A 23013-nucleotide genomic window follows, 5' to 3' on the forward strand; every position below is an offset into this window, starting at 1 on the left:
CGTTGACTGCAGTGCCACCAGCTGGCCAGAAGAGGTCACTGCAGCACATCGTTTACACGACTGGACATTCAAGGATTAGTCAACAGCAGGTGTAACATTAACACACCTCAGTCTTTAAAAATCCTGATTGCGTTTAATATATTTTATTTCCAATAGTAAAAATAGAATCACTTTATTACAGCAGCAAGGGGAGAAACAGCGTCCCCTGGTGGGGGGTGAGGGGGGGAAGTGTGCCTAACACTGTACTCGGAGTTGTGCTTTGTAACAGAATCTGGCTCAAAAGGACATCTTTTAGGAGGGAGTAATAAAATAGTGTATGATTGCCAACAGTTTTTAATAAATATGAGCTTAAGATAACAAGCACATTGATTTGAGCCCAATAATCCACATTCTCTGCATTGACCACTACCTTTTGTGGGAAGCACATTTTCCAGCTTTTACTACAACTGACAAAGAACTAATCATGACAATGCTATGACAAACACCAACATATGTAATATTTACATCCATGTACAATAAAGGCCTTGTAACCAACAGCATAAAATGCTCAAGTGCTGTTTTACGCCACATAGGAGATCGGATTGAAGGCGAGTTGCGTTCAATTCCACGCATTTTTAAGGACTGTGTGGAAGGAACTGTTTACTAATAAGCATTACAGTAAATTCATGAATGACATCAAGAATGAAGTATATAACCCACTGTATGTACAAGTGCAGCTTTTATGGTAATATATCATAATTCAAGACTACTGCTGTCAGATTCTTGTGAAAGTGGACGTCGGCTTTAGATGCTGGTAGTTTGAGCCTGTGGCTGGAGCGGCTGGAGCGGCTGCAGCGGCGCCGCCTGCGGCTCGGTGGCTTTCATGCCGCACTCCTCGTCCTTGCGCATGTACAGCAGGAAGAGAGTCACGGTGGCGAAGGTGGTGGCGTTCACCGGGAAGGCGCGCAGCAGGGTGGAGGTGAGGCCGCGCGAGAACACCCGCCAGCCCTCCTTCCGCACGCTCTGCCGCACGCAGTCCGCGATGCCGCTGTAGCGGTTGACGCCGCCCACGCCGTCCGCCTGCAGGCGGGACTTGATTACGTCCACGGGGTAGGTGGAGATCCACGAGGCGATGCCGGACATTCCGCCGGCGAACAGCAGCTTGAGGATCATGTAGGGGTCTTCGGGCTCGCAGCCCAGGTGGCGCGTTAACACGTCGTACGCCAGGAAGTAGACGCCGAAACCCGGCGTTTCGCGAATCAGCGTGGTCACCATGCCGCGATTGATGCCCCGGATGCCCTCCTTGTTGTAGATCCTCATCAGGCAGTCCAGCGAGTTCTTGTACATCTTCCTCTTGGACTTCTTCTCCCCGGTTCCTTGCATCTGCATGCGGGTCTTGGCCAGCTCCATGGGGCAGCAGATCACGCACTGGATGGCGCCCGCGGAGGCGCCCGCCAGGAACTGGTTGAGGGGCGTGTCGCGGCCCAGCTTCCGCATGGCATTGCCCTGCACACCGAACACGATGGCGTTGATGAAGGTGAGGCCCATCATGGGCGAGCCCAGTCCTTTGTAGAGACCCAGCGTCTGTGGACACACACATGACTTGTGGTGTTGGGACAACAATGGCAGCGACTGACATTAAACACACACACACACCATGTGGGAGAGTTGACATTCTGGAAAACAAGCAGTGGTCTCTGCCTAAGGAGACATGTCCACAATGTCCTCTTAGATACATAAACACGTCCTGCTCTGCCCTCGCCATGATTACAAGTCAAATACAAGCTAATTATCTGTGACTGACTTTGCACACTTAAAGGGGAGCTGCACTTATTGGGGAATACTGCCTATTGTTCACAATCTTTATGAGAGACAAGAAGACAGGGGCGGTATAGCTCGGTTGGTAGAGTGGCCGTGCCATCAACCTGAGGGTTGCAGGTTCGATTCCCGCTTCCGCCATCCTAGTCACTGCCGTTGTGTCCTTGGGCAAGACACTTTACCCACCTGCTCTCAGTGCCACCCACACTGGTTTAAATGTAACTTAGATATTGGGTTTTCACTATGTAAAGCGCTTTGAGTCACTAGAGAAAAGCGCTATATAAATATAATTCACTTCACTTCACAAATGTTTTTTAAAATGCATTCCAAATTGTAAATAAAAGTCAGCTTACAATGGAGTCTGGTGTGCTGTGGGAGATTATCTAATTTCACCTATTTGGGTTAAAAATATTTTTTGCAAACCAGTAATTATAGTCTGCAAATGATGTGTTGTTGTTGTTGAGTGTCGGTGCTGTCTAGAGCTCGGCAGAGTAACCGTGTAATACTCATCCATATCAGTAGGTGGCAGCCGGTAGCTAATTGCTATGTAGATGTCGGAAACAGCGGGAGGTATCTAATGCTTTAACCAAAAATAAACAAAATGGTGAGTGCCCCTAAGAAAAGGCATTGAAGCTTAGGGAAGGCTATGCAGAACAAAACTAAAACTGAACTGGCTACAAAGTAAACAAAAACAGAATGCTGGACGACTGCAAAGACTTACTGTGGAGCAAAGACAATGTACCGTATTTTTCGGACTATAAGTCGCAGATTTTTTTTCATAGTTTGGCCGGGGGTGCGACTTATACTCAGGAGCAACTTATGTGTGAAATTATTAACACGTTACCGTAAAATATCAAATAATATTATTTAGCTCATTCACGTAAGAGACTAGACGTATAAGATTTCATGGGATTTAGCGATTAGGAGTCACAGATTGTTTGGTAAATGTATAGCATGTTCTATATGTTATAGTTATTTGAATGACTCTTACCATAATATGTTACGTTAACATACCAAGCACGTTCTCAGTTGGTTATTTATGCGTCATATAACATACACTTATTCAGCATGTTGTTCACTATTCTTTATTTTAAATTGCCTTTCAAATGTCTATTCTTGGTGTTGGGTTTTATCAAATAAATTTCCCCCAAAAAATGTGACTTATAAGTTTTTTTCCTTCTTTATTATGAATTTTCGACCGGTGCGACTTATACTCCGGAGCGACTTATACTCTGAAAAATACGGTACATCCGAACATGACATGACAATCAACAATGTCCCCACAAAGAAGGATAAAAACAACTGACATATTCTTGATTGCAAAAACAAAGTAGATGCGGGAAATATCGCTCAAAGGAAGACATGAAACTGCTACAGGAAAATATAAAAAAAAAGAGAAAAAGCCACCAAAATAAGAGCGCAAGACAAGAACTAAAACACTACACACTGGAAAACAGCAAAAAACTCAAAATAAGTCACGGCGTGATGTGACAGGTGGTGACAGTACACCTACTTTGAGACAAGAGCTATAGTGATCAATCAATCAATCAATGTTTATTTATATAGCCCTAAATCACAAGTGTCTCAAAGGGCTGCACAAGCCACAACGACATCCTCGGTACAGAGCCCACATACGGACAAGGAAAAATGCTTGGTTATGGTTTAAAGTCATATCCAACAATTGTGACAACGACTCTTTACTGTCTGAGTTTCGTTTTTTAATGATTTCTGCTGATGGTGTGCCTCCAGATTTTTTCAACGCAAAAAATGTGCTTTGGCTTAAAAAAAGTTGAAAAACACTCTATTCCGCCCATAAGACCCAATAAATAACCATCCAAATGTGCCAACAATACTCCAATTACATTTAGTGACCATAAAAATAAACAAGTATTAGTGATTTTGTTATTATAAGTGCTAAAGTTAAGGATCTATTTTTAGTAGCGCTTTGAACTAGCTTGTGTAGCTATTTTGACATCAACTGGTGAGCTGCTTTCTCGCCTTGGTGCTCGTGGAAGTTTATTTTAGATCAAATATAATGTCTCTCACCTTGATAGCAGAAGAATGAGGACGTAATCTTGACAAGTTGGTACACTTTGACAGCCAATTTAGACCCTGACAAGACAAAAAAAAAAAAAGACGCTTCGTTCCACCCCCCTTTTCTTCACGAAGGTTATGAGTCATTCTTTATCTAAATGAGAATATATCAACATCCTAGCAGTCAGTATCTTAATGACAGCAGACATTGTACAGTAAGTGATGTTTTATTATGTTTGTTGGCTCTCATGAAGTCTGCAGTGAGTAATCAGTGATGTTAAAGAAAAAAGCAAACGTTGCGATGCGTTTTTTAAATAAATGCGCCGCTGTATGCTTAAATGATTAAAATATGTAAATATTACATGTTATTATGAATGTGTCTGTTACTACATTACAAATATACTTACATCATGTATATAAAACCTTAATGGAGGTGTTTGGATGTTTTATTTTAAGTGGTTTTATAGGCAGAATAGAGTGGCTCCCATAGTCTCCATTGTAAGCGGACTTTTAAACACATTTATTTACAAGTGAGAATACATAAAAAAAGAAGAACATATGTGCGCTTGACTTACATAACGACCATGAATGATAGGCAAAATTCCCCCCAAAAAGGGCAGTTCCCCTTTGAGCCTTTATTTTACGACAGCCTAATGCGCATCTCTGGAAAAAAATGGATATTTTTATCATCTGTGACACAAACTGCAGTGTTGTGATTGGTCTATTTTTAAACAAAATTATTTCTATCTTTTTTTTAACAAAATTATTTGTTTTTTTCCTCCAAATGTTTTTTTAAATTTTTTATTTAAAGTGTGTACTTTGAAGTGTAAGTACAGAAGAGTGCACATTGAAACAGTCTATTTTTTAGTGTTTTTGTGAATTTTATGGGTACAAATAAAGGCCTTCTCTCCTAATAAACTGATCGATATCACTCAGCTAGGATTTGAGGAAATGTGGTTTGTTTTTATTAGGATGTATTCAAGCCACACGCTGTCAGACTGGCTGCGTGTCGCTAACAACACTTCCAATGCTAACACATCAGTGAGAAGCTGGAGCCAACATAGTAACAAGAGCACTCTGCCAAGGCTCGGATATTTGTCACCTACAGGAGCGCATGAATGAACCGTCGCCATCTAGGAACTTCCTGAAGGCCGCAAAGAAAGAACAGAGAAATACTCGGCTGTAACCAGCAGAAGTGCTGTTGATTTACTCTCAACTAGTTTGCCTATTCAAAAACAACCTAAGACATTAGAAGCATGACACTGCACACTTCCAAGCCTGTCGTGATTTATTCTGTTGTACGAGTGCCAACAGGTTACCGTATTTTTCGGATTATAAGTCGCACCGGCCGAAAATGCATAATAAAGAAGGAAAAAAACATATAAGTCGCATTTTTGGGGGAAATGTATTTGATAAAACCCAACACCAAGAATAGACATTTGAAAGGCAATTTAAAGAAAATAGAGAATAGTGAACAGGCTGAATAAGTATGTTATATGACGCATAAATAACCAACTGAGAACGTGCCTGGTATGTTAACGTAACATATTATGGTAAGAGTCATTCAAATAACTAACACATATAGAACATGCTATACGTTTACCAAACAATCTGTCACTCCTGATCAATTTTCATAGGTACGGAAGTAGTTGCAGGTAGCATCTTTTTTTTCCCACAATGCACTTCTGCCATGACCCGCCCCCGCCAAAGTTTTATTGGTTGACGTGTGTGTGTGACGATATACGCCTAGTCTCTTACGTGAATGAGATAAATAATATTATTTGATATTTTACGGTAATGTGTTAATAATTTCACACATAAGTCGCTCCTGAGTATAAATCGCTCCCCCGGCCAAACTATGAAAAAAAACTGCGATTTATAATCCGAAAAATACGGTACTTTTGTACCTTCTGCCATCTAGTGTAAGATCATTGAATTTTCATTACTCATGATTAAATATACATCTTTAAACTGCTATTGGTGTTTCATTTTGCATGAGCAAACAAACAAGAAAAAAAAGTCATATTTGCTGTTAACGTGTTTATTAAAAGGGGAACTGCACTTTTTTAATTTATTGCCTATCATTCACAATCCTACGTAAAACAAGAACACATTTTCCTTTTTCTATGCATTCTAACTCGATAATTACAGCGATTATGAGGCAGCTAACAATGTAGCTAATGGGTGTACACTATTACGCCCATAAAGTCCTCTAAAACGTCCAAAAACCGCCAACAAAACTCCATTTACATTTAGTGACTTGAATATTAACCAAGTATTAACGATATTGTTATTATAAACGCTAATGCAGACAAAGTATTTTAGCCACGCCATGATCTTACCATTAATTGATTGACCCCGACTTAACCTCTAAACTAGGCCTTAGTGGCCACATGCATGGACAGCACCTTTTAGCTCATATTTCCAAAATTGTGTACACCACTGAATTGGGGTCTTATGCCGACATATGTACACTTATACTGCTATCTGGTGGTGTCAGAAGAGTATAACATACAATGGAATTTGGAAAACAAAGTGTAAAAATAAAAATGTGCATGTCACTACACATGAAGTACACGTTTGTGCACTTATGGACTAAGTACATCATATTAAAAGATGATTTTTCATTTTTATTCTAATTAGGGTCCAATAAGCCCAAATAGCAAAGAGAAATACAAAAAGCATGTAAACAAACAGCTTGGGCCTTAAGAAGTTAAACAAGTTGAAAAACTTATTTGGGTGTTACCATTTAGTGGTCAATTGTATGGAATATGTACTGTGCAATCTACTAATACAAGTTTCAATCAATCAATCCATCAATCTCAGCGAGCTAACTAGTTTATGCTGCTATATTGACAAATTGAGACAGTGAGCTACTGCAATGCCTCTGAGCTGGTGAAAGTGAATTCTGGATTATAAATCATTCCTTTCACCTGTATAGTAGAAAGATGTTACCATAAACCGAGAAGTTCGTCAACTTTGACATCCAACTTATACCCAAATATGGCGAAAAAGACAAACAAATGCTAGTTTGCGGCCACCTCTTTTTTTCTAACCTGATTAATTCTTCATCTAAACGGGAAGATCTAAACATCCGATCAGTCGACATCCCAGTGAGCAGACATTGTACTGTAAGTAATTGTTTTATTATGTTCATAGTTTGTATTTCTTGTTCAGCACTTAGCAATACTGCTGCACGATACTTAGTGCTTTACTAAAACTTGTAACTCACCCTTCTTAAATTCAGGTTAAAAAATATACGGTTGTTGATTATAATTTGCCCCAAAGTAGTCTGTTGTCTCTCATGAAGACCGCCATGGTTAGTAATGTTGTCGAAGAAAAAGCTAATTTTACGTGTCACAGCCGTAGGCTTAAAATGATCAAAGTATGTAAATATTGCAGGTTATTATGAATGTGCATGTTACTACATTACATATATACTTACAGCGTGTATAAAAAAAAACGACGGAAGTGTTTGGATGTTTTTTAGAGCGCTTTATAGGCGGAAGAGAGCGACTCTCATTGACTCCATTGTTAGCTGACTTTTGCTTGCATTTATTTACGAGTTAGAATGCATAAAAAAAATACAAACTTATGTGTTCTTGTCTCACAAGGATTGTGGATAAGCAACATTCCAAAGAAAGTGCAGTTCCCCTTTAAACGCTTCAAACATGTTTACAAAAGGACATGTACTAATTTTGTGTGATAAAAATGTGGAAGCTTTGGACGTGAAATATGGAAGTTAAAGGTCTACTGAAATGATTTTTTTTTTATTTAAACGGGAATAGCAGATCCATTCTATGTGTCATACTTGATCATTTCGCGATATTGCCATATTTTTGCTGAAAGGATTTAGTATAGAAAATCGACGATAAAGTTCGCAACTTTTGCTCGCTGATAAAAAAAAGCCTTGCCTGTACCGGAAGTAGCGTGACGTCACAGGAGCTAGTATTCCTCACAATTCCCCATTGTTTACAATGGAGCGAGAGAGATTCGGACCGAGAAAGTGACGATTACCCCATTAATTTGAGCGAGGATGAAAGATTCGTAGATGAGGAACGTTACAGTGAAGGACTTGAGAGGCAGTGATGGATGTATCTTTTTTCGCTCTGACCGTAACTTAGGTACAAGCTGGCTCATTTGATTCCACACTCCTTTTTCTATTGTGGATCACGGATTTGTATTTTAAACCACCTCGGATACTATATCCTCTTGAAAATGAGAGTCGAGCACGCGAAATGGACATTTAAAGTGACTTTTATCTCCAAGACAATACATCGGTGACACACATAGCTACTGAGCTAACGTGATAGCATCATTCTCAAATGAAGATAGAAACAAAATAAACCCCTGACTGGAAGGATAGACAGAAGACCAACAATACTATTAAACCATGTACATGTAACTACACGGTTAAAAATTCTCAGCCTGGTAAGGCTTGACTATGCTGTTGCTAACGACGCTAAGGCTAATTTAGCAACTTAGCAACCGGACCTCACAGAACTATGTACTCTCTCCTTTTTCTATTGTGGATCACGGATTTGTATTTTAAACCACCTTGGATACTATATCCTCTTGAAAATGAGAGTCAAGCACGCGAAATGGACATTTAAAGTGACTTTTATCTCCAAGACAATACATCAGTGACACACTTAGCTACTGAGCTAACGTGATAGCATCGTTCTCAAATGAAGATAGAAACAAAATAAATAAACCCCTGACTGGAAGGATAGACAGAAGACCAACAATACTATTAAACCATGTACATGTAACTACACGGTTAAAAATTCTCAGCCTGGTAAGGCTTAAAAATGCTGTTGCTAACGACGCTAAGGCTAATTTAGCAACTTAGCAACCGGACCTCACAGAACTATGATAAAACATTAGCGCTCCACCTACGCCAGCCAGCCCTCATCTTCCCATCAACAGCCGGGCTCACCTGCATTCCAGCGATCAACGGCGCGACGAAAGACTTCATCCGTGGGTTTGGCGGCAAGCATCGGCTAGGCGTCTGCTATCAGGGTAAGTAGTCCTTGTTGTGTTGCTGTAAGTATTGTACTTAGCCGCTAAGACACCGATCGATCCCACCTACAACGTTCTTCTTTGCAGCCTCCATTGTTCATTAAACAAATTGCAAAAGATTCACCAACACAGATGTCCAGAATACTGTGGAATTTTGTCGAAGAAAACAAGAGGCTTTTCTATCAGGTCCGATGGGGTCCAACCACTTCCGTTGCTTTTGTGACGTCATGCGCATAAATCATATCCAAAGGAGTTTTTCAACCGGAAGTGTGGCGGGAATTTTAAAATTGCACTTTATAAGTTAACCCGGCCGTATTGGCATGTGTTGCAATGTTAAGATTTCATCATTGATATATAAACTATCAGACTGCGCGGTTGGTAGTAGTGGGTTTCAGTAGGCCTTTAATATTTTGTCGCTTGACTGCTCCGTCGTGAGTATTTTTGTACTCAACTTTCCCATCGAGGAGGCCAGTGTGCCATTTAGCGTCTTCCACGTTGACTTGTTTGCTTGTGCAGCCTGTTACTACTGTATCAACTGCACAGATGTGGCAATAAACACTACTTGGACTAGCTGCCCAACATTCATTGGCAGATGCGTTTCAGGGATTCTGTGTCAATCCTGGCTGCAAAAAGGTTAGTCCCTTTTAACTTTTGAATCTGACTAATTATACAAGATAATTAAAGCGTACATCAATCTATTTTGTATACCCCTTGTCCTCATTTATATCACGGGTAAGATTGAGGCGGGCACATATATCAACCTTTCATACTCATATTCACACCTACGAACAATTTAGACTTTTCAATCAAGGTAGCATGCATGTTTTTTGGAATATGTGATGAATTTTGACAGTCCTAATTTAAACTATATTGAAATTTTAATGTAGTAAATAAATACTTTTCTGACCGATTTTGTGAAATTCGATAATGATCTAAGGGAGTGTTTTTCAACCACTGTGTGTGCCGCGGGAAATTATCTAATTTCACCTATTTGGGTTAAAAATATTTTTTGCAAACCAGTAATTATAGTCTGCAAATGATGTGTTGTTGTTGTTGTTGTTGTTGTTGTTGAGTGTCGGTGCTGTCTAAAGCTCGGCAGAGTAACCGTGTAATACTCTTCCATATCAGTAGGTGGCAGCCGGTAGCTAATTGCTTTGTAGATGTCGGAATCAGCGGGAGGCAGTGTGCAGGTAAAAAGGTGTCTAATGCTTAAACCAAAAATAAACAAAAGGTAAGTGCCCCTAAGAAAAGGCATTGAAGTTTAGGGAAGGCTATGCAGAACGAAACTAAGACTGAACTGGCTACAAAGTACACAAAAACAGAATGCTGGACGACAGCAAAGACTTACTGCGGAGCAACGACGGCGTCCACGATGTACATCCGAACATGACATGACAATCAACAATGTCCCCACAAAGAAGGATAAAAACAACTGAAATATCCTTGGTTGCTAAAACAAAGTATATGCGGGAAATATCGCTCAAAGGAAGACTTGAAACTGCTACAGGAAAATACCAAAAAAAGAGAAAAAGCCACCAAAATAGGAGCGCAAGACAAGAACTTAAACACTACACAGGAAAATAGCAAAAAAATCTAAATAAGTCAGGGCGTGATGTGACAGGTCGTGACAGTACACCTACTTTGAGACAAGAGCTATATTGATGCATAGTTGGTTATGGTTTAAAGTCATATCCAACAATTGCGACGACGACTTTTTACTGTCAACTGAGTTTCGTTTTTTAATGATTTCTGCTGGTGGTGTGCCTCCAAATTTTTTCTACGCAAAAAATGTGCCTTGGCTCAAAAAAGGTTGAACAACACTGATCTAAGGTACCACAGCACAGGGAATCACTGATCTACAGAACATGACAGCTATGAGAAGTTTAGATACTACAAACTTCTATGGCACATATTATCCTGCTCAATGCAAAACACTGGCCTGGAAACAGGAGTTTAGAACAATTTCTAACTGTATTTAAAATATGACATGACAATGTGGTCAAATGTCCTTTCTTAGTGTTGACTATAGTGTCATTGACATGATGTCCAAAGCTTAATTTAGCTCATGCAGAGGAATGAGGATCCCGTGGTGTTCAGAGAAGAAACATAGCTCAGCCCACTTTTAACCTCCACAACCCTGGTGTGCTTTGAACATGCTGGCTGTGTTTAACACCACTTTGTAACTGGACACTTTAATTAGGCCACCGTGGGACTGCAAGTGGACTTTTGAATTAAGAGGACAGAAGGCCAGTGTCAAGGGACCTCATGGCCCTCCCTATAGGCCAAAAACGTGCGGTGCGTACAACCTCACACATCTCCATTCCGCCTGAAGAAGCACACGTCAATAAATGAATGACCGCAATTTACTGCAAACATATTCAAAACATATAGCCCCTTCCTGCTCCATCAATAAGGTTATGTCTCCTGTCGTGCACAATGTTCGTGCTGGGGTGGAAATGTGACGAATAGGGATCAGATCCCGGTGAGGATTGCCTAAGGAATATAAGCAACTTATTGTTTTCATCATGTTAGATTTGTTATTTTGCACTAAAAACATGAATTTCTTTTACTACAAAACATGACATTTTTAATAATAAAAATTGTGCGAAAAATGTTGTAGTGAGAGGTAGGGGACCTCAAATAAATGGCTATTTAGGACCCTAAATTTACATACATTTACTTTGATGGGATTTGACAACATGAGAAGCTTACCGACTCCTGGCGCACGATGGACTGGAAGCAATGGTAGGTCCCTCGGTATAAAGGTTTTTCCGCATTTTGAACCTGCAGCCGCACCTGAGGACCCAGCATACTGGTGTTAGCGTTAGCACGGATATGGACGTAGCATTAGAACAGTTCTTAAAAAGGGAAACAAGCAAGGCGAATGGGGTAAGAAACAGTATTAACGTGCAAAATGTGCATTTTATAATTTTACAACACTTTTTTTTTTTTTTACACAAGACAGGACATAAGAGGAAGAGAAAGAAAGACCTTGACGTTACTTACTAGGTCACATATCCGTGGAGAGGTTGTTTATTTCTCCCTCTCATCTACAACACAGTGACACTGTTGCTGTTAAAGACAGCCCCCCCTCTGCCTTTGACACCCCAAATTCAGGCAGACACCAGCAGCTCATGGAGAAAATGACATTGACAGCAAAAAGTAAACACCGATCATGCTGCTGCGATGTTGTCCAAGTAATAACGTCCCCGTCGATCACCACAATTTTTGTTGTTGTTGTTGTTGTTGCTTTTTCTTTGGTCTTTTCTTGGGCCAAGTATTCAAAGGTAATCTGCTCAGATTTTGGTTATTTAATTAGATCAAATCGTGAAAATGGGTTGTTCAAAACCTTCGAGAAAAAAAAAACAGATCGATATACTTGAAATGTAGGAATATAAATGTATCTATCGACTTATTGATCAATCGTTACACCCCTACTTACTAGACATCTTAAAAATCTCTTCAACTTCCGCCCCCAGCTGATATTTTTAAATTTTTTCCACCACCCTGGGATCCCTGCTGGAAGTAAACCTGCAGAAAATATTTCCTCTCAGGTTTGTCTAAGTTTTTTTTACACTTTATTAAGCATTTCTTACATATTCCTAATGTTGCACCATCATTTTAAGAGGTTATTGTTAAGTGTTCAATGCGATTTTAGCATTTAGTTTGCATGGAGTGTTTTTTTATGGTTGTGTTGACATTTCCTTTCCTTTCTGCCTTTAAAGCTGAGGGGATCATATTCAGAAGGTTACATTTCAAATACAAATGTTTACATTTGTTATATTTTTCTCCTGGTCCTTATTTTCAATAGGTCATAAAACATTTTCCCTGACTATCAGTGCCATATCGCCCAGCCTTACATTCTACTTTATAAGTTCCACTATAATTTAAACTGACAAATCCAGTTTTTTTAATTCTTACGTTTATATAACTTACATTTTTATGATGAAATCACAGATCAATTTAGCACTTTTCAAATGCCACGGCAACAGGAACAAGGGCTTTTCTTTGCAGCTGGCTTTGGGACAGCTTATTTAGCAGCAAGCGTCTTATTTACTTATCCAAACACCGTCGTAGCGATGCTGGCATTTCAAATGACATAAGGTTAGATGTTTTGAAGCACAATGTTTTTTTTCCCCTCTCCAATAATGTTTGCAGAACATTTGGTGCAAATAGCACGCAAACAGTCTGACACTGTGAAGTAGTACCACACAATTGACGCCATGTTTGTTTACAATGACAACGGGGGAAGGCTTCCAGCAAGGCAAGTAGGAGAAAATGTTTGCTTGATCTGTCCACCCTAACCTACCTATATCACAGTGTGTGTAATCTCAACCTAATTGTAACGCTGTTTTCTTAATTTATTATCTGAGCTATTTTTTATGTTATCGGATTTATCCATGTGGCATAATTCCCCATATCAGACCTATAAAAATCAGTCCTATATTTACCGTGCACCGCTAATTTTTAGGTTTATCTAAAAAGCATTAATACCGACATTTCTTTTAATGCGTATCAAATAAAATTACTGGTTCATCCATCCATCCATTTTCTACCGCTTGTCCCTCTCGGGGTTGCAAGGGGTGCTGGAGCCTATCCCAGATAGGATACAAATAAGATGAACATATTACAAGTAGCAGTAAAATTAAACAATACTTATTCCTTCCACAAGTGTCCTGATGTCTTTTTTTGTTACAAGCACAGAGGTAGTGAATAAAATACACATTATTCCTTACCTACTACACATTCTGTGGATTATTTTATTGACTCATTCGTCTATAAAGTCATTGCAGGGTTTCTAGACTTGTTTATGTTCAATATTTAACAGTGTGATTAAATAGGAGACACCCACCTTCACTGTGTCAAATGGATGGCCAACCAAAACACCAGCAGCACCTGGAAAAGCAGGTAGGAAATTTAAAGCCATTGCAAAAAAATCACTCTTGATTGTGGCACTTTGGTAAATCATAAATATTCAATAATATTAATAAATACAGATATAGTTGACGGAACAGTACCAAAGTGTTGAAAACTACCGTCAACAGAAATCAGCTGATCAGAAGGCAAACAAAGCTTTGTTGAATTTCTTTCTATTCTTATGCAAACACCTCCACTTCTATTTAACATCCGCTTTTCAAACCATATGCAAACATTTTTGTGTTCAACATTGAATTAGCACCTACTGTTTGTTGAAAAGAACGATTTGTGCTTTCATGTCAATCTCAAAGTCTCCAATAATGCCATAAGTCGCTGAATGTGCGGTTGGTTGCTTTTTTGATAAAGAGGGTACTTAATACTCGCTAAATATGGTGTCTAGGGATCTAATGAAAATCGGTATTAATGATAAACAGCCATAAAACTCCCGCCGGTTAGTATTATCCTTTCAAATTACAATTATCGTAAGGCTGTGATTGATAACCGCACTTCGATAAACTCCCGGACCAGTGGTACAGCTCATTTGCTAGAGAAGCAAGCTAGTATGCTAATCGCTAGCTAACTTAAATGCTAACATGAATACAAGACATTCTCTGGCGGACCAAGGCCCTCAGGTAACAAGCTTGCATACGCACAAAAACCCACCATACGTCCTTTTTTATGGCAAAGTTGAGATGCATCAGGACTGATGTCGTGGAAATGTGCTTTCACATGAAACTGTAATCTGGTTCATCTGAACAGACTACTGTGTAAACACATTTTGTTGTAAATTACAAAAAAATATTTTACATGGGTAGCAATCCATCACTGTCTGCGGACGATTTTAAGTTAATTGCGATGTAAGAAAGAAATGTGCTTGAAATTGCGCGTGCAAAATAGGCCTGTACTGATAAATGATTGCCGGCAAACGATATTATTGCCATTATTTTTTTAGACCAAATTAACCACTGATGTAATGACAATACTTAATGCATGTAAACCCTTTCAAATGCAATAAACTTGTATATTTTAATATTGGAATGACAACTTTTAAAACTCCAAGTTAAATAAAACAAACAAAATATACTTTGTTGGCAAAAGGTTTCACTTAAATAAAAATCATGACCAAAAGCAATACAATATGTTGAGGTGATGGGGCTAGAGGGACTCAACTATACACAACCAAAACAATACGTTGCACATCAATATTGAACACGTAGGCAGAGGTAGAGTTGCACATTACTTAACTGACAATCAACTTAAGACCTTTTTAAACAAAAGTTCAGAATAACACTACATTATAAGCAGATGTATTAACAGGCCATGTGCAAAAAAAACAACTTTTATCTGATAAGATTCCGAGTGAGGAACACCGACATGGCATGAAAACATGGCAAATGTCTTACAAACGTTTACAGAACTTTTAGAAATGCTAGTTTTATAACAGTATTAAATGGCAGCATGTCTTTGGCGGTGTATTTAACTACACTTTCTATGAGCGCACACTATTTTGCACCGTTTTGTTTACACTGACCGAGCTTGTTCACCAAACGGCAAGTGATTGTGGACTGTCGGGTAGTTGTTTTCAAGTGGGCGTGCATATTTGTTGGATTGATTGATTGATATTTGAGCACATTCTGCAAACTGAGTCCCCTGTGTTGATAGGCTCATCTTTTTCCACAGGTTTAAACTGAAATATTCCCACACTGGTGATGCTAGCTGGCCAGCGGCCCCGCCTCTCCACACAAAGTCAAAGACACTTAATTAGGACAAGAGAAGTCACTCCATTCTTTTCATTCCACTATGGCACAAATGGGCGCAGCTGTAGAAAGCGAAGAAAAGCATGAGTGCTCTTGAAGCATGCACATGATGATTTATTGACGCTGGAAAACTCATTTCAATCCAATCCACTTTATTTGTATAGCACATTCAAACAACAAAAATGCTTCCAAAGTGCTGCACAACAATAGTAAAAGCAATATTCAAATATTATCCTTAGCTCCACCAATGACTGAATAAAAACAAAAAATAAATAAATATAAAACCTATATAAAAAGAAATATGATTAAAAACGATTTTAAAATGGTAAAATCAATTGAAACAATAAATACAAATAACATTTTAAAAACACAGAGGACCACACAACTCACGTACTGTTAAAAGCCAGAGAATAAAAGTGGGTCATTTATCGTCGGTTAAATTACTTATCAAATATCGGCCCAGGCCTAGTGCGAACACTTTGATAAATCTACATTTTTACTTGCGTACACCGTTTTCTGGATTTGAATGTGCATGTATTTTTAGTAGGAAAGCCACGCAACTATTACATGAGGCCCCAAGTGTGTTTAGAAGCGGAGTTAGGATGCATAGTACCGCCACCTACTGTACAGAGCTGTAACGACAAGCTACATTCACAGACAGTCCCATGTTTGTGAGCGAGGGCAAACAGCCAAATTATTTTAATGAATGTAGCTATGTGGAATATTAAGACACAGAGTTTTTATCTTTTGGCGATGTCGGAACATTGTTTTTTTCCCCTGGTCATGAGCTCGCCTTTGAGGATCTTGTGAATTTTTTTTTGGAATGAGGCTACGAAATATTATCTGCTGTATTCTTTCAAAAAGTTTCAAGATATTTCGATGCTAATGTGCAAACAACAGTTTTTGTGTGACATTGCCTCACCTATTTGTTACTACTATTATTGGTATTATTAATAATGCAATATGACCCAATATACTGTAGCATTATTGTAGGTCCTTAAGATGCTGGAATTTGGGAGCATTCGGCCTCAAGCGGAGACAAAACAGCTGACGTTTCCCACTGAAGGTACAAACTGTCATGCTGAGACATGCAGAAAGGGTAGGATTAAATAAGATATGTTTCTTCCTACTCCTTTTCAATCATGTGGAACTGTGCTCATGCAAACATGTGACATACATTCTGCATGTTCAAAATAAACTCCGCATGTTTAAGCAACACACGTTGGCTCACTAAAGGAAGGCAGAAGGTGAAGATAAATAGCACAACCTGGAAGTGACATTTTTTAACAGGAAATAAAACAGTTGACGTCAATGTAATGTTTTGACACGGCGTGGTTTGTTACATTGTGCAAAAATTAAAACTACAATCACTTTTAGGACTACAATGTGTTTTCTACTGCAGTTTTTTTTAATCTTTTCTGAGCCAAGGCACATTTTTTTCTTTGAAAAAAATCCAGAGGCACACCACCAGCAGAAAACATTAAAAAAATGAAACTCAGCAGCCGATATTGACAGTAAAAAGTCGTTCTCGCAATTGTTGGATATTAATTCAAACCATAACCAACCATGCATCACTATAGCTCTTGTCTCAAAGTAGGTGTACTGTCACTTATGAGTTTTTCCTGTGTGTAGTGCAGGGGTGGGCAATTAATTTTTACCGGGGGCCGCATGAGCAACCCGAGCACTGCTGGAGGGCCACATCGACAATATTTCAATTAAATTTTGCTCAATATTTTTTTTGATATATACCGTAATATAAATAATAATAATATTAATAATAATAGTAATACTTCAACATAGTGTGTGTAACAGCATTCCATGACTAATATAAATAAATTAACATTAATAATAAATGACATTAAAATAAGCACACGTATGACTGAGAAGTCATAGTGTAACTTTGTGTGGTGTTTGAGTTGTCCGACTTTTTGTGTGGCCATAAACGCACCAGTGGTTTAGTGGTATGCGTGTTGGTGACAGATGACAAGTTGGTTTTGGCCTGGTTTGTACGGCAGAAAATGACTAGTTTCTCGAGATAGAATTGTTTTACTCGTGTTTTTGGTGTGGTTATGTCCGAATATAAACAGTTTTGCTCAATAAAGTGATCGATATAATTCCTGTCCTCAAAGCATCTCGATAGACGTTACAATAATTGAACGGTGTTCAATTGAACGGTGTTGACGAACACCGTTAGGGCCGCTTGTTGTCACTGTCACTCAGAGTTGCATTGCAAAATTACATAGAATAAATATGTTTATTTTGTTTAGAATTCAGATGGGATTTGATTTGGTGCGCGGCATATATTTGCTGCACGCAGCAGATGCTTGAGCAGTGCGCAATTGCGCAGGCACGCACCTTCGAGGGAACGTTGCTTTGCAGTCCATGTCTTGTTGGAAACACGCCATTCTTCATCAACTTTTCTCTTTTTAGCGTCTCGGGTGTAAACCGTGCATCACTTGTCGCTGCATGTGCACCTTCACTCGCAGGTTACACACGGACACACGCCCATAAATAATACTTTTCAAAATAAAAGCAGCACAGTTGTATTGCGCGCACGACATAGATGTTTTTTCAACTTTATTTTGTAATTATTGATTGCAGCTGTTCACATTCACTCACAATCACGCACACGTCCACACGGAAGTAATACAAATAACGATTTTCAAAACAAAAGCAGCACCGTTGTATTGCACACTCAACAGAGATACTTTTTTAAATGTATTTCGTAATTTATAATTGGCCTCACGCGGGCCGGACAGGGACGCACAAAGGGCCGGATGCGGGCCGCAGAATGCCCGGGTCTGGTGTAGTGTTTTGGTTCTTGTCTGGCGCTCCTATTTTGGTGTTGATTGACATGGCATGTACGGATGCACTTTGTGGACGCCGTCTGCTCCACCCGCTGTAAGTCTTTGCTGTCGTCCAGCATTCTGTTTTTGTTTACTTTGCAGCCAGTTAAATGGGTTATACTTGTATAGCGCTTTTCTACCTTCAAGGTACTCAAAGCGCTTTGACAGTATTTCCACATTCACCCATTCACACACACATTCACACACTGATTGCGGGAGCTGCCATGCAGGGCGCTAACCAGCAGCCATCAGGAGCAAGGGTGAAGTGTCTTGCCCAAGGACACAATGGACGTGACTAGGATGGTAGAAGGTGGGGATTGAACCCCAGTAACCAGCAACCCTCCGATTGCTGGCACGGCCACTCTACCAACTTCGCCACGCCGTCACAGTTCAGTTTTAGCTTCGTTTTGCATAGCCATCCCTGAACTTCAATGCTTTTTCTTAGCGGCACTCGCCTTTTGTTTAAGCGTTAGATACCTTTTTACCTGCAAACCATCGTTTGCAGGTAAAATTGCTACAAAAGCAATTAGCTACCTGCTGCCACCTACTGATATGGAAAAGTATTACACGGTTACTCTGCTGAGATCTAGGCAGCACAGACACTCAATTTACTGGTTTGCAAAAAATATATTTTTAACCCAATTAGGTGAAATTACATAATCTCCCACGGCACACTGGTGTGGCTGAAAAACAGTGCACTAAAAAGGCAGGCAGAAGGTGAAGATAAGTAGCACAACCCGGAAGTGACATTTTTTTAACAGGAAATAAAACATTTGACGTTAATGTAATGTTTTGACACGGCGTGGTTCGTTACATCGTGCACAAATTAAAACTACTATCACTTTGAGGACCACAATGTGTGTTCTACTGTGTTAGACAATCAAAAAAAGGAGCCACGCCTGGAAGTCACAGATGTGGTTGTGGCGTTTTCCCATTTAAAAAAAACGGCGCAAATCACTTTAATGGACCTCCTTTTAAAAGACTGACACGTATGCGAGACATGGCTATCGTGACAAAGACATGTGCGGAACATATTGAGGGAATGTGTTAGCCAAAGTTAGCATTAACATGCTACCCGGTTAACGTGGCGACCCGGCTAATGGCAGTGTTCTGGCAAGCTGCCCGCACTTACCTCCCACGCAGCCCGCGGCGAAGTCCAGTGCCATTCCCTCGAAAGTACAACTTGTTAAACAGGGTTGAGTATTCGGCTTCTACTTTTGCTCCAAACAATGTGTATTTTCCCTCCCCTGGCTGAGTTAGTTGACAACACTCCCTCTCCGGCTAAAGCTAGCTCCGTTCCGTCGGTGCTGCTAAGGCTAAAAACCTTGGCGAGAAATGGTCGAAGCTTAGAGGACTAAAAGCACTGTTTCTTAGCCACTTGACTTCTGTCTACTAAAGCTGTTCTATTTCTGGTCGTCCAGAGGAGTAGGAGGCGGGTTTTCGGGTGTAGAAAAAAAGGCAGACGTATGTTTGCCCTTTTTATGGCAGTCCAATCCGCGGTCTGGGTGGAAGACAACTCCCCTGGCCTGCATCGGCCGCCCCTCGCTCGCATTGGCTGCGTGGCCACTAAACCAACTTCTTCAAATCACTACCTTCCTAAAGTCAACAATGTTATCGCGGCGGACGTCATTGTCGTGAATGAGCAGATACATATTCGTCGAATAAATGTCCACATTAGGTGCTTAAGTACACATCGTTGAAATGTGGAACGTGCTTTTCGTTGCACTAGACGGCCACTTTATTAAGTACACCCAGTGTACTGCAGTATTAAGTGTACTTGATGAATTGTTTTTTCTTTATGTGGAAGTGGATACGTTTTAAAGCTCACTATATAAGTGGGTTGGCAGTTCATAAATTTGAATTTTAACCCAATTATATATATATATGTATATATATATATATATATATATATATATATATATATATATATATATATATATATATATATATATATATATATATATATATATATATATATATATATATATATATATATATATACATATATATATATATATATACATATATATATATAAAATAGAGATAGGCAATTATTTCATCCGCAACCGCATCACAAAAGTCGTCATCCACCCGCCATTCACCCGAACTAACATTTTATCAAAACCACAACCGCCCGCCACCCACCCGTTGTTATATATCTAATATAGACGATGCAAGAGGTTAGAGAGCTTTTGCCTGTTAAAGAAAGGAGACTGATCCAATGCAGCAGAGACATTCAATGCGTGCCACGCATTAATATCTCTTGGCCACGCATTAGAGGCTAAGAGATATTAATGCGTGATAATATTATTTATCATTATTATAATATTATTGTCATTTCCATTAAGAAAGTGTTGACTATTATTGTTATTTTTTACCCTGGTCTTTAGTATTCCCTTTTTTAGTTTGTCGCGTACCACGTTTGCTGCCGGCGTTGCCATCTTTTTACTTTTTTCTTCTTCTGCTGTTGTGTTGTGTTGTGGTGTGCTGTGTCACGCCAAATTTCTTCCCCCTACAAAAACCTTCCACCCCCATTTACTTCCGTGGTCATGTTTCCTCTTACGTCATTGACAGCGATCGATAGCACTTCGGCTTTGACTGCCCGTCGCTGTAAGGATACTTCGTCTTTGACAGCTGCTGGAATCTGAAGAAATCGATTATTGTTTTTGTTTTTTGTACAGGCGCGAAACAGGACAGTCGCGAAACAGGACCCCCGGCAACTTTGAGATTTTATTGGACGCAGCCCCGGAAGTAAATGGAGGGGAGGGGGAAGGTTTTTGTAGGGGGGAAGAAATTTGGCGTAACAGCTGCAGCAGTGCCTGATGTATAATTGCCTGTTTCAAAGAGTGCTGCTCGTTTTTCGTATGTGGGTAACAACATTTAACTATGTATATATATTTCCGAATTGGTTCAACCGCCACCCGCCCGAATCTATTTAAAATCTAGTGGTTAGAGTGTCCGCCCTGAGATCGGTAGGTTGTGAGTTCAAACCCCGGCCGGGTCATACCAAAGACTATAAAAATGGGACCCATTACCTCCCTGCTTGGCACTCAGCATCAAGGGTTGGAATTGGGGGTTAAATCACCAAAAATTATTCCCGGGCGCGGCTACGCTGCTGCCCACTGCTCCCCTCACCTCCCAGGGGGTGATCAAGGGGATGGGTCAAATGCAGAGGACAAATTTCACCACACCTAGTGTGTGTGACAATCATTGGTACTTTAACTTTAACTTTAACTTTTAACTTTAATATCCATCCATCCATCCATTTTCTACCGCTTGTCCCAGTGGGTCGGCAGTTCATAAATTTGACTTTTAACTAGGAATGTCCGATAATATCGGACTACCGATATTATCGGCCGATAAATGCTTTAAAATGTAATATCGGAAATTATCGGTTTCAAAATTATCAGTATCGGTTTCAAAAAGCAAAATTTATGACTTTTTAAAACGCCGCTGTGTACACGGACGTAGGGAGAAGTACAGAGGGCCAATAAACCTTATAAGGCACTGACTTTACGTGCCGGCCCAGTCACATAATATCTACGGCTTTTCACACACACATGTGGATGCAAGGCATACTTGGATAACAGCCATACAGGTCACACTGAGGGTAGCCGTATAAACAACTTTAACACTGTTACAAATATGCGCCACACTGTGAACTCACACCAAAGAAGAATGACAAACACATTTCGGGAGAACATCCGCACCATAACACAACATAAACACAACAGAACAAATACCCAGAACCCCTTGCAGCACTAACTCTTCCGGGACGCTACAATATACACCCCCCTCTACCCCCCCCCCTCATATATATGTATGTATATATATATATATATATATATATATATATATATATATATATATATATATATATATATATATATATATATATATATATATATATGTGTGTGTGTGTGTGTATATATATATATATATATATATATATAGATACATTTAGTAGGGATGCTCAAAAAAGATTCACATCCAAACCGCAATTTTTATTTATACCAATTCCTAATTTTCTAGAATAAATTTTTAATTTGATTGAATCAATTACATTTTTAAATAAATATAATTTTGGTTCTTTTATTTTAATTTTTTAGGAACATTTTTGTGATGAAAAAAATAAACAACTACTATTAATATCATAATTATTATTAACACCGCTGCTTTTATTATTTTTTTGGTTTTCCTTTTTTTCATATTGTACAGGTATTTAATAGGTATTGTATGTGTATGTCTTCTCAATTGCTTTGTAAATTTCGATCCTAAGTATTGTAAAGCTGAGATTAATTTGAAGTCAAGATTGCTCTATTTTTTTTTTTATCAGATTGATTAACATTCTGTGATTTTTAAAACATTGGTTGTTTTTTTTAAAATACATTTTTTTAGGACAACACGAGTATAGGTCATATACGTCGGCAGCCTAGAGGATTGCTATTTTAACCTGTAACCTTTGTTGAAAACGTTTTATTATAATTTATATACCAAATAATACAGTAGGGAAGGGATTCATATGTGGATCTCGCGTGTGACGGGCGCTAATCATTTTGCAATTAAGTCGGCTGAAAATGATGGAAAGCGCCACTCTGCATAGCAACTGACGCTGTGGTCAAATTTGGAATTTCCACAAA

General features: G+C 39.3%; 1 protein-coding gene across 3 annotated transcripts; it reads right to left on the reverse strand.

The window, feature by feature from the left end:
- Positions 1-127: 127 nt before the first annotated feature.
- On the reverse strand, positions 128-19918 carry LOC133646302 (mitochondrial basic amino acids transporter). 3 transcript variants are annotated; one of them, XM_062041520.1, is made up of 5 exons: positions 19506-19918; positions 13706-13749; positions 11860-11903; positions 11566-11649; positions 128-1563 (listed from the first exon to the last, which is right to left on the reverse strand). In XM_062041520.1, the coding sequence occupies exon 5, from the start codon at positions 1528-1530 to the stop codon at positions 784-786; it is 747 nt and encodes a 248-aa protein (XP_061897504.1). In that variant the 5' UTR covers positions 1531-1563; positions 11566-11649; positions 11860-11903; positions 13706-13749; positions 19506-19918; the 3' UTR covers positions 128-783. The 3 variants fall into 3 exon arrangements, with proteins under 3 accessions (XP_061897504.1, XP_061897505.1, XP_061897503.1); XM_062041521.1 differs by having other exon boundaries at positions 11860-11984; XM_062041519.1 differs by lacking the exon at positions 11860-11903 and having other exon boundaries at positions 19506-19916.
- Positions 19919-23013: the final 3095 nt, after the last annotated feature.

The sequence above is a fragment of the Entelurus aequoreus genome, linkage group LG03, assembly GCF_033978785.1.
Source record: "Entelurus aequoreus isolate RoL-2023_Sb linkage group LG03, RoL_Eaeq_v1.1, whole genome shotgun sequence".
Taxonomy (NCBI): Eukaryota; Metazoa; Chordata; class Actinopteri; order Syngnathiformes; family Syngnathidae; genus Entelurus; species Entelurus aequoreus.